The sequence below is a fragment of the Schistocerca gregaria genome, chromosome 2, assembly GCF_023897955.1.
Source record: "Schistocerca gregaria isolate iqSchGreg1 chromosome 2, iqSchGreg1.2, whole genome shotgun sequence".
Taxonomy (NCBI): domain Eukaryota; kingdom Metazoa; phylum Arthropoda; class Insecta; order Orthoptera; family Acrididae; genus Schistocerca; species Schistocerca gregaria.
In genome coordinates, this window is record NC_064921.1 from 621,299,918 (window position 1) to 621,317,374 (window position 17,457).

Consider the following 17,457-nt stretch of genomic DNA (forward strand, 5'->3'; position numbering starts at 1 on the left):
ACTAACAAAGTATAAAAGGCTATGATTTTATCCACTAGGGATGCGACATCATGGCTGTTAAACTCGGTGTTAAAATGGAGGCTCAACTACTTTTCACAATGCAAAAGCTTTACAGACTTCATGTGTGATTAACTTTTCTGTTGTCAATAAGTAGGATAAAATTACTGGAAATTATCTTGAGCAGCAGGTTAATGTTATATGTACACCAACGGTAGTATTGTTAATGTTTTCTTATGTAGCTGTGCTGCTATTTAGAAAACTGAAATGTATATGAAAATATAATGCAGTTACTTGTGTCTAATGATCGAACTGTTGCAAACAGTGACGTAAAAATTGTGTCACACTGTCTTCCAAACTAGATCTTTGCCTTCTGAGGACAATATTACATCATTTGAGCCATTCCTACGAAGTGCAATGATCAAGACTGATGTCCCATTCCAACACACAGCTCAAATCGGTCAGAAAATTCACTTTCAGCATTTCACAGTGAAGTGAAACTTTCACTGTGATTTACTTTCACTTTATTATGCAAGATAATATGATAAAAGACTAGTTGCATCCTGAAAATATGTAGTAGTAGTAGTAGTAGTAGTATGAACCACAGTAACCATGGTAATAATTTTAGTTGCACTTATGGCAAAAGTACTTGGCAGATTTCAAATGGGATCCCAAAATAACACAAGAAAATGTTAATAAGTTTGCAAATGAACAAATGTTTTTATTTCCTTATTTATTTACATGCCAAATTTGATTCACACATACACGTTCTCTCATTTCCATACAATTTGAGAAAATACCAGTCACAATAACAAATATTTTCTTAAATTTGAGATTCCCCATCAGAGATTTTATTGTAGTTTGCACAGGAGACACCTGACAAAAAAAGACTTTTTAAAGTTTGCATTACACAATGTAAGCAAAATTCTGGATGTCATCTCAGTTCAGCAGAATGGGTCTGCTATATTCAAAATTGGTTCCATATTTATAATACTGCACCAATAATTTCCAGTAACACAGAAAAACATTTTGAACTGATAGTACACCTTCTGTGTAACACAGATGCTACTGTACTGGGTAAGTTTCTGTCTAATTCTTTAATTTGTCCCTCACAATCTAGATTGCAATCACTATTAAAAGGCAGAAAATTTTATTTTAAGTGAATGTCTTCCGATTACTAGTTTTAATACAAATAATACTGAAAATAAAATAGGAATACTGTAGATTTTGCAGTCAAAATTTTTGGCAGAAATAAACAGAAAACTGTTTACAACCATTTATCACATACATGTAAGGATAGTAACACAACAATACGTTTAGCCTCAACCCACTGAGTTTACTGATGAAAGCATTTCCAATATAAGTACCTAACAAAGGAATTTAATATGGTACAAGATAAGTTTTATATGCCAAGCAGTGTGACAAAATCTACATTTCATTGATCTGTTGATCACATATGAAAAGTAAATTAAAATGATTATGGTTTTCATACTTCATAAACACTCTTTTATAAACTTTAATGAGATTTACGGAATGGCTGCAGCATTAAAGGCTGAATATGTTCTTCCCCCCCCCCCCCCCCAATTAGTATACATGGAAATCAATGTGGAGGCTGCATGCATTCAAGTTATTACTACGCACTTTTCTACAATTGCAGATAAACAATACTGGCATTTGTTCCAAACTTCCAAGACACGGTTCACTAATAAATCATTTAAAGTAGATGAAACAACCACAATATTCTCCTTCCCATATAGCAATGCCAAATGAAAGTTCAGTAATTTGTATAAAACAATCAGTTCACAAAGTTGTTGAAATCACAAAGAGAGAGAAAGGCTGCCCAGTACTCACCTTCAGGAGACACAGATTTAAGTACTACCAGTAGAAACACTTAAAATACAAAACAATACTGTGAAAATGGAGATCAGAGAGGAGTGGGGTGGTCGATAACTGAGACCATAATTTAAGACGAACCCACTTGCCGAGGTCAGCTTTTGTCCTCACAAATGTAAGGTCCACTTTCCCCTACTTAATTTCTCTATAAAACTAGAGGAACAAATGTTTGGTTCTAAAACATGTGAGTACATTTTTCTGTTTTAGGGAGTTGTCTCTCCTGAAAGTAAGCACTGGCCAGTCTATTGGCTTTGTGATTTTAGCATTGTTCAGTAATGAGTCTTTATAAACTAATGACACACAGAAAAGCAAAGATGCTTTTTTCCATTTGATAGACATTATGTTTCTAAATGCAGCAAACACATATGCAAAAATGTAAAATAATTTACAGAAATATTGTTTAACAGAGTACAAAAAATTAAAAAAATTGAGAAACAGAAACTTCACAATTCAAATTCAACTTGATGCAACATAAGAATGGAATTTGAGAGAAGTTATTTTAGGATGTTCAGTAGCATTAGCATTAACATTAACCTGGTACAGGATATTGCGATCCCTCTTTTGCTTGAAATGCAAAGATTTCTCTTATGCAGCAAAATGGTGATCTTCTTTAATCAACTACATGCTTCAAATTGTTTACCAATTCAAGAATTTAGTAACAGTCACATACAATTATGTTCACTCTTTTATTGTATACCACACACACTCCCAAGTATGAAACAACTTTTGTCATGCAATAGAAGTAAACATTAACATAACTAGAAACAGTACTCTTACAGACCAAGTTCAAGATAGCAGAAGATAAAAAAAAAAAGAAAGTGGCTGTGTTACATGAGCATGTATCTGAAATATTCCGACTGAAGTACCTAGAAAATTGATATGTGAAAATCTTTTCACTGTTCTCGTTGTGTTCCAGATTTTAAAATTTAACACTGTATTCACAGTATTTGGAAATTCTACCAAAACTGCCAATTACATTAAAAACTGGATGCTGGTTTCATGAATGTGGATAGTCTCTTTGTTTTTCTGCCTTCAGCTACGTTGAAATCTTCATTTTGAACTCTCCAATCTGTATTTTAGAAGAAAGGGACAACACATTTAGAACATGCTATCTGGTAAATTTCAAGAAAATTAAGAAAAGTTCAAGATCTAACTGGCAGTGCACAACACACAGAGCAGTTTAAGATACTGAAGAGAGAAGAACTATTTAAACAATGGCCAAGATGTAAGTCTCTGTGGGGAAACAAGACACGAAAAATAAACAGCAGCATATGAGGAAGCTGAAACATTGTTAAACCGAGAAAATAATCAGCAGACAGTTAACATCAAGTTACTTCTCAAGCCAAGAATATCACAACAGGCAGTCCTATCTGGGAATGTAATGGAGGGTTGAGAGCTCAGTAAGTAAAGTAAGTAAACAACTAAGATGAAAGCAGCAGGAAGGCATATGAAAATTAATGTATGAAACATAAGGCAGATCAGAACAAAAATACATATCAGCAAAATTTCTACAGTGTACTAAAGGCATGTGGCACTCGAATCAGAGTTGAATAAAATAAATGAGGCTGTGAAGATACTCTGTTAATGACCTGCACAATCAGTATCACAAACAGTACACAAAATCAAAATCCACAGAAGATACTTATAATTAAATGAGTACCCATGAATATCATGCTGCAAGGGAGTAACCAAACACAAAATCTAACCATGATAATTCTAGGAGTAATGTTAACAAGCATTTTTAAGTACTTCGAAAATAAGGCCTATAAAACATAAAAATTTGGACAGTCTATCTTGAACTACAGGCACTCACTAAAAAAAAACACCATATTCTACTGACTAGTCAAAAGAAAAATGAGGCAAAATGAAAGCAGAGCTATGAAAGACAAAAAAGTTAGAAAAACACAAGCATGGTACAACTCATTCAAAGATCATCAGAAGAGCAAAGTCAAATTCAGTAATAGGAAAAACAACTGAAATGATGAATATAAAAAGAGAATAAGAGGTAATTCTAGAAAACAAATGAACTGGAAAATACTGAAAAAAGAGGGGGGGGGGAGAACAGAAATACTGAATGCCTACAAGTGCAACAAGATAATGGTGGTGGTGGGAGCTGAGTCAGTATACTGTATGCATAAGTTCATAATCTAGACACATGAGGCGAGTGCATTAATGAGCAATATTATGCTGCTGCCAATCTCTCTCTTTGAAAATTTGTATATTTTTAATTTAGTTTTCTCCTTTTTAATCTTAAGGCATTCTTTCAACTTTTTTCCTTCTTTCCTTATTTTTTCCACATTATATCCTGCTTCCACAGTCTTTCTAGTTTTTGTATAATTTCAAACTTTTCACATTCTCATTGCTCTCCACTGCATGTTTTTGGCAACATGCACTGATATTTATAGGTTTTGTTTACTTTTCACCATTTTCTTATCTTCTACAGAGTGTACACTAACTACTCTGTTTCCCTCAGATTCTGACACTTTTCTTCTCTTCATCCAAGATTTTATGTTTGCCCTACCACATGTTTACTTTTTTTTATAAGATATTTCCATGGTCTTTTTATGATCTGGTATTAAACAGTTTTATCATTGACACCTAATGCAATCTAGCAGATAAATATTTGATACATCCTAGAAACCTCAAATTTTCTGCATTCTGCCAGACATGTAACAGCTCTCGTACACCAAATGTATGTCTCATCCTTTCCACTAAAATGACATAATTCTTAATAAAGACAATGAACACTGCACTTGCTCGACATTATAGGTTTTGTCAGAATATGCTGAATAAGAACAACTGCAGCTATAATTAGTTCATCTGCTGAATGGCACCAACCACACTTACTCTGGCAATTGCAGAAAATTATCATTACAGCACAAAAATAAACGTATCTGGACAAATTAAATTTTATGTACCTTGTAAAATATATATGTAAATCTTACAGTTGAAATGTAATCGTGTGTAGCCATCATGAAACACAGTACTTAACACTGACCTGAAGAGCGACACCTTCATACAGTGGTTGTCATTACTGTTATAATAACTAGGGATCAACTTACATAAATTTATTATAGATTATCCATATTCCTACTTTATATCATCAAATATGAGCCCCTTCAGTCCTCCAGTGTGACATTCTTGAATAAGTAAGACATAGATTCTTTGTTGTGGATGCGACGAATTGCCTCTGAGAGGAGGACACTAATATCCACAGTCTTGATCTTGTGGCACTGCATCTTTTGTAGCTCATGAGGAATTGTATTTGTCACCACAACCTGGTAATAAAGAAAGAAATGACAACATAAGCATCCAATCCACAAATCCAAAAGAGAAATATTTTAGGATTAGTAGCTCTTTCCTTGTTTTTAATTCTACTTCAATTTCTGCAATATCAGCCCATGATATCATTAAGGAAGACAGGTAACATAGACAGAATGCAACAGCACTGAAATCAGTACATGGAGTATCAGCCCAGTTCATTATGAATTGGGAAATAAATCAGTTCTGACTTTATTTAACAGAATTATCCTAGCATTTGTCTGATGTGAATAAAACATGTTTAGATCAAAATCTGAACCCCAGTCTTCCGGAGTCTTAACTACTGTTGCGTCTCACCAAATATTAGCTTGTTTCTCATCACTTCTTTCTCCTAGTTTTCTGTGGGCTCTCTGTGTAAAAACTGCTCAATCATGGAGTCACTAAGTACACAATTAGTGAGTACGGAGAGGAACTTTGGAAAAGAATAACAGACAGTTCGTGTTGGATGTCTTTCAACTTGAGATTTGAAAATCTGGCATTTGTCACTTACATTGGTCAATTCTGCTAAAAGCTTAGCGAAAATAAAGTTTAAGGAGATGACATCTAACAGCAATTTTTTTCTCCCTATAGAGAAATAACATAGTGAAAGCTAAATGCTACAATACCTTTAGAATGCTTTGATATTTATAGATCACATGTCCCATGAGGAAATGCATGTGCAGAGATGCCAAAAAGAATTCTGAGGCACTTGAGCAATGATCTACACAAAATTTGTATACTGATATCATCATTCATTCTGACTCTCCATTTTTGGTACAAGAATATTATTTATAAATGCACAGAGTTGACCCAAATAAGGCAAGTTTTTGTGTCTCAATGTCAGTTATTCACTTTCTGCTTAAGGTCTTGAATGTGATACCTCCTAGAAAATCTTTCAACTATATTCAGACAAATGAATTAAAAATATTAAACTTCAGTGAAATACGTCCACCCATTGATCACAAAAATGTCAGTTTTACAAGAGATTCTTTTCACAGACTGAATGTTCTATGTTTTGTCTCTGCTAAGCAAGGGTCTGTCAGTGAATCACAATTTAACTAACACAAACCTACATCATTTTAAATCAGCATACTGTATTCAAGCCTTTTACTCCCTCTGAATTTTTTGCCATCGATACTTCCTTAACTAGATAATTAACTATTCAACACCACCTCAGAATTTTTCCTACTTACCAGCTCTCTCTCTCTCTCTCTCTCTCTCTCTCTCTCTCTCTCTCTCTAGTCAAGTTGTGACACTAATTTCTTTTCTCTTTTGTAACACCACTTTTAAGAAGCTTTTATGGTCTTCGTGTCTATTGTGTTCATCATTCACATTTCACTTGCATATAAGGCTACATTCGAGACAAATATTTTCAGGAAACACTTTCTAACACTAACACTTATATTCAATAGCAATTAAATTCTCTTTTTTCAAAAATGCTTTTCTTTCCACTAATAGTCTCCCTTTAATATAATATTTGTATACGTCGCATAGGACATGGTGGTCGATGTGCAGTTACCAGTTTTCGTCCAAAGATCTGGGTGAATTCATTCATTTGTTCAGAAGGGTAGGCCAACAACCATTTGCCACCTTAATGGCTGATCGGCGATGGCAGAATTGACACACACGACCTGCAAATTTTTCTCAAATGATTTTACAGAAACTATTCAGAAAAAAAATAAAAATTTTTTGCTGTACTTGTAGCTTCATATGTCAGGTTCATTATGGTGTACCCATCATTTTGTTGTGTTGTTGTTGTTGTCTTCAGTCCTGAGACTGGTTTGATGCAGCTCTCCATGCTACTCTATCCTGTGCAAGCTGCTTCATCTCCCAGTACCTACTGCAACCTACATCCTTCTGAATTTGCTTAGTGTACTCATCTCTCGGTCTCCCTCTACGATTTTTACCCTCCACGCTGCCCTCCAATGCTAAATTTGTGATCCCTTGATGCCTCAAAACATGTCCTACCAACCGATCCCTTCTTCTAGTCAAGTTGTGCCACAAACTTCTCTTCTCCCCAATCCTATTCAATACCTCCTCATTAGTTACGTGATCTATCCACCTTATCTTCAGTATTCTTCTGTAGCACCACATTTCGAAAGCTTCTATTCTCTTCTTGTCGAAACTAGTTATCGTCCATGTTTCACTTCCATACATGGCTACACTCCAAACAAATATTTTCAGAAATGACTTCCTGACACTTAAATCTATATTCGATGTTAACAAATTTCTCTTCTTCAGAAACGCTTTCCTCGCCATTGCCAGTCTACATTTTATATCCTCTCTACTTCGACCATCATCAGTTATTTTACTTCCTAAATAGCAAAACTCCTTTACTACTTTAAGTGTCTCATTTCCTAATCTAATTCCCTCAGCATCACCCGATTTAATTTGACTACATTCCATTATCCTCGTTTTGCTTTTGTTAATGTTCATCTTATATCCTCCTTTCAAGACACTGTCCATTCCATTCAACTGCTCTTCCAAGTCCTTTGCCGTCTCTGACAGAATTACAATGTCATTGGCGAACCTCAAAGTTTTTACTTCGTCTCCATGAATTTTAATACCTACTCCAAATTTTTCTTTTGTTTCCTTTACTGCTTGCTCAATATACAGATTGAATAACATCGGGGAGAGGCTACAACCCTGTCTCACTCCTTTCCCAACCACTGCTTCCCTTTCATGCCCCTCGACTCTTATTACTGCCATCTGGTTTCTGTACAAATTATAAATAGCCTTTCGCTCCCTGTATTTTACCCCTGCCACCTTTAGAATTTGAAAAAGAGTGTTCCAGTCAACATTGTCAAAAGCTTTCTCTAAGTCTACAAATGCTAGAAACGTAGGTTTGCCTTTTCTTAATCTTTCTTCTAAGATAAGTCGTAAGGTCAGTATTGCCTCACGTGTTCCAACATTTCGACGGAATCCAAACTGATCCTCCCCGAGGTCTGCATCTACCACTTTTTCCATTCGTCTGTAAAGAATTCGCGTTAGTATTTTGCAGCCGTGGCTTATTAAACTGATAGTTCGGTAATTTTCCCATCTGTCAGCACCTGCTTTCTTTGGGATTGGAATTATTATATTCTTCTTGAAGTCTGAGGGTATTTCGCATGTCTCATACATCTTGCTCACCAGCTGGTAGAGTTTTGTCATGACTGGCTCTCCCAAGGCCGTCAGTAGTTCTAATGGAATGTTGTCTACTCCGGGGGCCTTGTTTCGACTCAGGTCTTTCAGTGCTCTGTCAAACTCTTCACGCAGTATCGTATCTCCCATTTCGTCTTCATCTACATCCTCTTCTATTTCCATAATATTGTCCTCAAGTACATCGCCCTTGTATAAGCCTTCTATATACTCCTTCCACCTTTCTGCCTTCCCTTCTTTGCTTAGAACTGGGCTGCCATCTGAGCTCTTGATATTCATACACGTGGTTCTCTTCTCTCCAAAGGTCTCTTTAATTTTCCTGTAGGCAGTATCTATCTTACCCCTAGTGAGATAAGCTTCTACATCCTTACATTTGTCCTCTAGCCATCCCTGTTTAGCCATTTTGCACTTCCTGTCGATCTCATTTTTGAGACGTTTGTATTCCTTTTTGCCTGCTTCATTTACTGCATTTTTATATTTTCTCCTTTCATCAATTAAACTCAATATTTCTTCTGTTACCCAAGGATTTCTAGCAGCCCTCGTCTTTTTACCTACTTTATCCTCTGCTGCCTTCACTACTACATCCCTCAGAGCTACCCATTCTTCTTCTACTGTATTTCTTTCCCCTATTCCTGTCAATTGTTCCCTTATGCTCTCTCTGAAACTCTGTACAACCTCTGGTTCTTTCAGTTTATCCAGGTCCCATCTCCTTAATTTCTCACATTTTTGCAGTTTCTTCAGTTTTAATCTACAGGTCATAACCAATAGATTGTGGTCAGAGTCCACATCTGCCCTTGGAAATGTCTTACAACTTAAAACCTGGTTCCTAAATCTCTGTCTTACCATTATATAATCTATCTGATACCTTTTAGTATCTCCAGGATTCTTCCACGTATACAACCTTCTTTCATGATTCTTAAACCAAGTGTTAGCTATGATTAAGTTGTGCTCTGTGCAAAATTCTACTAGGCGGCTTCCTCTTTCATTTCTTAGCCCCAATCCATATTCACCTACTATGTTCCCTTCTCTCCCTTTTCCTACACTCGAATTCCAGTCACCCATTACTATTAAATTTTCGTCTCCCTTCACTATCTGAATAATTTCTTTTATTTCATCGTACATTTCTTCATCATCTGCAGAGCTAGTTGGCATATAAACTTGTACTACTGTAGTAGGTGTGGGCTTCGTATCTATCTTGGCCACAATAATGCGTTCACTATGCTGTTTGTAGTAGCTTACCCGCATTCCTATTTTCCTATTCATTATTAAACCTACTCCTGCATTACCCCTATTTGATTGTGTGTTTATAACCCTGTAGTCACCCGACCAGAAGTCTTGTTCCTCCTGCCACCGAACTTCACTAATTCCCACTATATCTAACTTTAACCTATCCATTTCCCTTTTTAAATTTTCTAACCTACCTGCCCGATTAAGGGATCTGACATTCCACGCTCCGATCCGTAGAATGCCAGTTTTCTTTCTCCTGATAACGACATCCTCCTGAGTAGTCCCCGCCCGGAGATCCGAATGGGGGACTATTTTACCTCCGGAATATTTTACCCAAGAGGATGCCATCATCATTTAATCATACAGTAAAGCTGCATGTCCTCGGGAAAAATTACGGCTGTAGTTTCCCCTTGCTTTCAGCCGTTCGCAGTACCAGCACAGCAAGGCCGTTTTGGTTAATGTTGCAAGGCCAGATCAGTCAATCATCCAGACTGTTGCCCCTGCAACTACTGAAAAGGCTGCTGCCCCTCTTCAGGAACCACACGTTTGTCTGGCCTCTCAACAGATACCCCTCCGTTGTGGTTGCACCTATGGTACGGCCATCTGTATCGCTGAGGCACGCAAGCCTCCCCACCAACGGCAAGGTCTATGGTTCATGTTTTGTTAATGGTCATAATTATTGTGATATTTACGTGGAAGTAAGACACTGAGCAAAATTGGAAAAAGTTTGCAATGAAAAATAGGGGTTGCTATAATTTTGTGTCAGGTGCATATTAGGCATAATATGTTGCTGCCTATGAAATTAAGTTAACATATTGAATTTTTCTTTAGACATCATTGGAGGTCTCTACCTGTTACCAATCTCGAAAAAATTGATCTGACACAGCACACACTTTTACTATCGCACTGCATTTCATAAATGGTTTGAGATACTGAAATGAGATTTTGGCAAATGATAGCACACAAAGAGGATTGTACTTTGCTGTATGGTTATTATGCGAAACTTCATTATCTACCATGTTATTCCACTAACTACAGACTTTTCTGATGAAAGAATGTAATTTTTAAGGGCCATCAATGGCTGGTGAAACATGAAATGCTATGGGTCTTGGAACAACATACGTGAAGTAATTACACATTTATTTTGTACCAAGGATGTGCTTTTTCGTAAGATGATGACCTTACTTTTCCTCAGCTCCTCACTTAACAAATTTAACAAGGCACAGTTTCTGAATTATCTCACAATAGTGTCTGCACAACATGTTATTGAGGTGAGACTGCGTAAATTCCACTGCGTTTTGGAAAAATAATAAGCAAAATTTAGCTTGGGCAACAAGAGAAATGTGTAGATTTTACTCAAAATTCCCCACTCATGTCTCTCTCTGAAAGCTGCAAATGGTTAACAGATTAGGTGAAAATAAATCGCTGCATATTCGGTGGAATTCTTATTATATACTAACCAAAGAAAAGGTGACAGAATTTTTTGGATGGTCACCATGCTAGTATAGGCTTGGAGGGGGCCAGCTTAATTTTCACCAAAAATGTGAGTGTAGTCTTCAGTTTAGAATGGTACTTCTCCTCCAGCACTTGGCAGTTCCCCTACATCACTCTGAGTGACCCCTCACCATTGCCGCTCTCCCCACGCTTACACAGCAAACTGCGCATCTAGCGGCCACGGCATTTTGCGCATACTCTACTGTTGTCAGGTATCCAACTGAGTGCAGTTGTTTTTGTAATATTTTGACAGCGTACCTTGCTGTTATCTTCAGGTGATACCTGTAGAATGAGCATCTCTGCAGTATGCCATCTACTTTATACTGGAATCGTCTCCACCCCATTGTCCACTGCTCGTCACATGGTGCGATGGGTGGATTTGTGGTGGTAGGGAGCAGGGGGAGTGGGGGTGGGGGTGGGGGTGGGGGTGGGGGTTGGGGTCACTGCACCACCGGATGCTGAATGCAACCTCTGGTCCCTCAGCAGTCCTGTGATGTGCGTAAGGTGCGGAATTCACTCTCAGCCAATGCTGTGGTTTTTGGTTGGCTGAGTTCTTTGTCCCAAGCTTTGCTGAGAGTGAATCTGGAGAGTCTGTTGATGAGCCCGTCACAAATTGTATTTCAATAGTCCCTTTCAGAACACAGTCCCAAAATGACAATGTCTGTCTTAGCACTTCTCTTTCTTCATACTTTATGGAGTCCTTCATAGCCATTCAGTGGACTCCAAGAGCAAATTTTCTTGGTTGCTTAAGTTTGGTGTACCTGCTGTGGTTCTGGCATCTTTCTTTGATTGTCCATACTGTCTCCCTGCAATTACATGGAATACTGTAAATACCTGGTTTATGGAGCCCCAAGTCATCTTTAACTATACCCAATAGGACACGCATTTTTGGATGTCGATGGAAAACTCAACAATGTTACATCGAGCCAGGATTCTGACGAATTTGTTCAATTCCTTGCTGGTGTAAGGCAGATACACCACTGTCTTCTCCTCCTCTTTGTTTTCTGTCTGCTAGCTTGTAATTTCTGCCTGAAATCACATTGGATTTGTCTCTCATCGTATCTGTTTTTTTTTATGGAAATGTGGTTAAGGTGGTTGAGCTCCCTTGGTAGGCTTTCTTTGTCAGATATTATTTGGGCCCTGTGTACCAGCATATGTAGCGCGCCCTCATACAGTTAAGGATGATGCCAACTCGCAGTACATAGATACATAGCAATGTTGGTGGCTTTCCTGCACACACTGTGTCCTATAGTGCTGTTAGTTCAGTGTTTGACTGAAACATCCAAAAAGGCGAGTTCGCCATTCTTATGCACCTCCATGGTGAAACTGATACTACGGTGCAGAGAGTTCAGATGCCAAAGGAACTCCTGAAGTCTTTCATTCCTATGTGGCCACACCACAAACATGTCATCAACATATCTAAAGAAGCATGTAGGCTTCAGTGCAGCTTTTTCCAGAACTTTCTCTTCAAAGTCCTCCACAAACAAGTTTGTCACAACTGGTAACAGAGAGCACCTCATGGCAATGCCGTCCATTTGTTCATAACAGTCGCAATTAAAGAGAAAGAATGTGGAACCAAGGACAAATATGAAGACATTAGTCACTGTTGGGTTGAAATTTTCCCTGATCGACTTGAAGGAATCAGCAAGCAGTACTCTAAGAAGAGGGATACCACATCAAAGTTCACCTTAAGATCCTTGTCGGAGACACCTAGTTCTTGCACCTGTTGAATGAAATGTACATATGTCCTAGTGGTGCTGACATTTACCAATGTAGAGGCTTAATACTGCCATTAGATGTTTGGCGAAACTATGTGAATGTTACTTACAATACGAAGTAGAGGAACATTCCATTTGTGAACCTTTGGCAAGTCATAGAGCCTTAGTGGTGCAGCAGCCAGTGGTTGTGGTTTCTTGATGATTTCCTTCGGTTGGGACTGCCACAGATGCTCAACAGTCATTTTCTTCTTCTTCTTCTTCTTCTTCTTCTTCTTCTTCTTCTTATTATTCACTCTGTTGGTTGAGTCTCTGTATGCTGTATCTTCAAGGTGGTCACACACATTTTGTGACTATACTCTGACAGTGGTAGGAGTACAGTTGCATTTCCTTTGCCTGCAGATAAAATGACTCTTTTGGGATCATTCTACAGTTCTCAAATGACAGCTGTTGCTGCTTTAATGGTGTTCGTGTTTGGTGGTATGGCTCTATTGAATGCACAGCACATTTCCCAACTTATTTCTTTCGCATTGTTTCTAGGGAGGGTGGAAATTACTTGTGCAATACCACTGACGAAATCTGTAACAAGCATAGCAGTCAGTGATTGTATGAAGTTGAGTTCCATATCCAGAACTGATTTTGCCGCATTATCGATCTCTTTCCCCGTGAGTTTGATTACGGTTCATAGTTGCACTTCTTGAGACAGTTGTTCTCTTTCTGCCCATCATTCAAACGTAGAGACCTGTTTGATAGCAGCAATGCATCAAGACTCATCCACATGAACCTAAGAAATGGCATCAATCCACTCGCATGAATCAGGTGAGAAATACGAGGTGCTGACAGGCTGATCAACAGACACACTCGATTCACTCTCAGCAAAGACTGCTACATAGCATTCAGTCAACTAAAATTAAAGCGTCAGCTGAGAGTCACTTCCACAGCCGACACAAGCCACAGAAGTACTAAGAGATCAGAGGTTGTGTCCGGCATTTGATGATGTCGTCTTCCCAACCACTCCACTCATCAGGGTATGCAACCAGCAGTGGAGGGAACGGTGGGGGCTGCTGAGAGTATAAATGAGGCGGGATGTAGCACAGATGCTCATTCTACATGTATCACCTGAAGACGATGGAAAGGTACACTGACAAAATATAGTGCTACGAAAACGGCTCCACCTAGCTGGACACCCGACTACTGTACGAACAGTTGATTCACTGGGAAAGCCTAATATCACACATCAGATTCTTCCACAGGGAGGATATGTACCAGAGATGTAAGAAACTGGATAATATTCATGACAGGAAGGAGTGTCTACTCAGCTCTCTCACCTTCCTGATGCAGTGCAGAACACTGCATGGCTACAGGGGACTCCATGAAGTATGAAGCAAAGTGCTACGGCAGACTGTGTCGGCCTGGGTTTGTGTTCTGAAGAAGGCTATTGAAATACGAGTGGCTGGTGGGCTGGTTAACAAAGTTTCTGGATTCACTTTCAACACAGCTTGGTATGCACCACTCTGCCAACTAAAATCACAGCATAGGCTGAGAGCAACTTCTGTGCCAGACGCAGGTCACAGGAGTACTGAGGGACCAGAGTCCACATCCAGCATCTGGCACCACCATCCCCATCACCACTTGTCCTGTCATCGTGTGCGACTGGCAGTGGAGGAAGGAGCGGGGGTAACAAGAGTATAAAGCAGGCTGGATGTAGCTAAGATGTTCGTTCTACAGGTATTACCTGAAGATGGTACGCTATCTAAAATCTTGTTACAAAAATGACTGTACCGACTGGACACCCGACAACGGTTGATTCGCCAGGAAAGCCTAATTACGCTTTTTTATACTCTTTATTTCTGCCAACATCGACTATTTTACTCAGCAAATTGCAAAACTCATCTACTACTTCAGTGTTTCATTTTCTAATCAAATTCCCTAAGCATCACTTCATTAACTTGGTTTTATTTTTACTTATTTTCATCTTATAACCTTTTTTCCATTCAACAGATCATTTAAGTCCTTTGATCACAGACAAATAATAAAGTTTTTTTCCTTCTTCCTGAATTTTAATTCATTTTCATAATTTCCTTTAGCATTCACTCTATGTGCAAATCAAACAACGTGGGGAAAGACTGCCCTACTTCCTTCTCGGCTAATGCTGCCCTGAATATACTTCAGATTTGATAGCTGCAATCTGATTCCTGTACAAGTAGTTGCTAAAATTTCACCTCTGGTATCCCTCCCCCCAATGATAACTTCAGAATTTCACATTGTACACTATTCAAAATTGTCAATAGCGTTTTCTAAGCCTACAAATGCTGCAAACATGGATGTGTCTTTCTTCCAACTATATTGTAAATTAAAAAGTAAGGTCAGCACTTGCTTTGCATGTTCCTACATTTGTCTTAAGCTTAAAACGAATTTCCCCAGTTTGGCTTCTAATGCTCATGCCAGTCTTCTGCAGTTTTGCAATGATGACTTATTAAATTTATTTAACAATACGCACAATTTCTCACTATTTTCTTACTTTGGCATTGGGATTATTAGAATCTTTTTGAAGTCTGAGAATATTTTGCCCCTATCATACATTCTAAATATGAAGTGGAACAGTTCTGTCATGGTTGGTCTTCCCACAGATCTTAATAATTCTGAGAGATATGATGAATCATATATTTTTTCTTTCTTCGTTCTTTTCTTTAAACACATGTAAGCTATATACACACAAAGCCAAAGGTAAAGCAATGAGTTGTTTTATGCAGAGATAATGTTTCGATACAAAAAAGAGAAGAGATACGCTCTTCAACTGATCACTTCCTGTGTCTTTACCAGTTTGGTTCTGGAAGTGGTAGCAGGCGGACGTATGATTAGATCTGTCATTGTTTAAAAATGTGTATTTCAAGCGTACATTAAATGTGTTCAAAAAAGTTATTAGGAAAGGAAAGTTTTAATCATATATTCACATCAACCACACCTGTCTGTTCACCATTTCGCCTGCGCCAAGAATACTGCATCAGGAGGTTTGGAGCAGACAAGAGGAATTTGCACGAGCAGTGGAGGAGCAATCCTGCATCAGCATTTTTAAAATCAGGACTATGCACAATGGAATTAATGTGAAGCAGTAGATAAATCAAAGTATGAATATTGAAATTAAATGTAGTGACATAGAAGGTCTGTTGATATTGGTACAGTTAAAGTTCACCTATAATATGTTACAGATTTATAAATTACCTTCCAGTTTCTTTCAACTATTCTTTCCACTCAATTTTTTTTTTCTTTCAGTTAGTCAAGCAGCAATTATTAATCAGTTTCCATTATTTGCATGCGCACATTCTGCCACTATTCAGAGAATACAATAATCAATCGTCTAGTGCCTTGTTTTACTTTAGATCTTTCAGCCTTCTGTTAAATTCTTCTACAGTATAAAATTATCTATTTCATCTTCATTCACATCATTTTTCTTTTCCATTTTAAAGTTTCCTCCCTTTATATAGCCCTTCCACATAGTCCTTCCACCTTTGACTTCTTTGAAAAGTAATGGCATGCCATCTGAGCTCTTGATGCTCTACTACTCTTTTCTTGAAAGTTTTGTACAGGGTGAATCACCTAAAACTTGCAAAACAAATGCAGAAATGGAAAGTGCTACTGATGTGCTGTTTTCACAGAATGGATTGGTAGTCAGGGGCTCGTATTGTCAGCCAATCAACAGATTGTACTAATACTTAGAAAGTGTATTTTCTGAGCAGACATACACTTTTTAAATGGAACAAAGCCTGTTGACATTAACAAACTAAAAGTAGGGCAAATTAGAATGTCGGTGGTATTTGTTGTAGGATTCTAGTGCGAGTTATTTATGAGAGATCGAATTCTGAAAAGTTTCCACACGACAAAAGTAAATAAGGTTAAGAATGATAGCAAATACAAAACACACTAAATCAGATAACTTTTTGTTTCAGCACTTCACACTCAATGTGAGGCACTCAGGGGTTAGCACTCATTTGGTCATCATAGTGTGTTAAGAATGACAATGCCAAAGGTTATCAGCCTAGAGTAACATTGGTCTATGAATGCATAATTTAAAGTAATTACAATATAATGTTTTAACTACTGCAATACTAACAAAAAATGATATTCAATTTTAAGAAACCAAACCACAGGTTAAATAATCTTTACCTCATCTATTGGTGAATCTTCAATCAGTCGTGGAGCATCTGAAGAAAGCAGTCCATGGGTGGCAAGGACATAAATTTTGTATGCCCCACGCTCCTTCAGAACTTCAGCAGCAGCTACAAATGATTGCACATCATCAACCATGTCATCCTGCAAAAAGCAAATGTTGTAATACATTTCCCTCAGACAAAATAATTTCTCAGACGTAAAATAAACAGTATCTGGGGTGGTCTTCACCTTTTTTTAATATGTGATATAATTTAGGGGAAAGACAATGGTGTCACCACATATAAGCTAATCATCTGTTGGAAAAAGGTTTTTACAAGGAAGGGAAAAAAGGGTAATTGCCTGATTATGTGGCAGATCAACACAGAATTTCTACCAACATTAAATCTCATATGATTATTAAAACTAGTCTGCTGTTCTCAGAACACTGTTTTAAATTTTGAACCAAATGCTTCATTTAATTGGTGATTACACGATTTTGTCCCTTGGGCATTATCAAGCAATATCACACAAAAATTGAATTACC

The 17,457-nt window shown here is 37.8% G+C and overlaps 1 protein-coding gene across 2 annotated transcripts in view; it reads right to left on the reverse strand.

Annotated features, from left to right (window-relative positions):
• Positions 1-693: 693 nt before the first annotated feature.
• The window catches only part of LOC126334610 (phosphoribosyl pyrophosphate synthase-associated protein 2), an 86,011-nt gene continuing 69,247 nt past the window's right edge, over positions 694-17,457 (reverse strand). The window contains exons 7-9 of one of the 2 annotated variants that reach the window (XR_007564761.1): positions 16,929-17,075; positions 4,953-5,168; positions 694-2,959 (exon numbers count right to left, since the gene is read on the reverse strand). Coding sequence is in view for 1 of the 2 variants with exons in the window: in XM_049997014.1 (XP_049852971.1) it covers positions 5,010-5,168; positions 16,929-17,075 (306 nt within the window). In the remaining variant the exon portion in view is untranslated. Of the gene's footprint in view, positions 5,169-16,928; positions 17,076-17,457 lie in introns of both variants that reach the window. The other variant, XM_049997014.1, reaches the window with a different exon arrangement.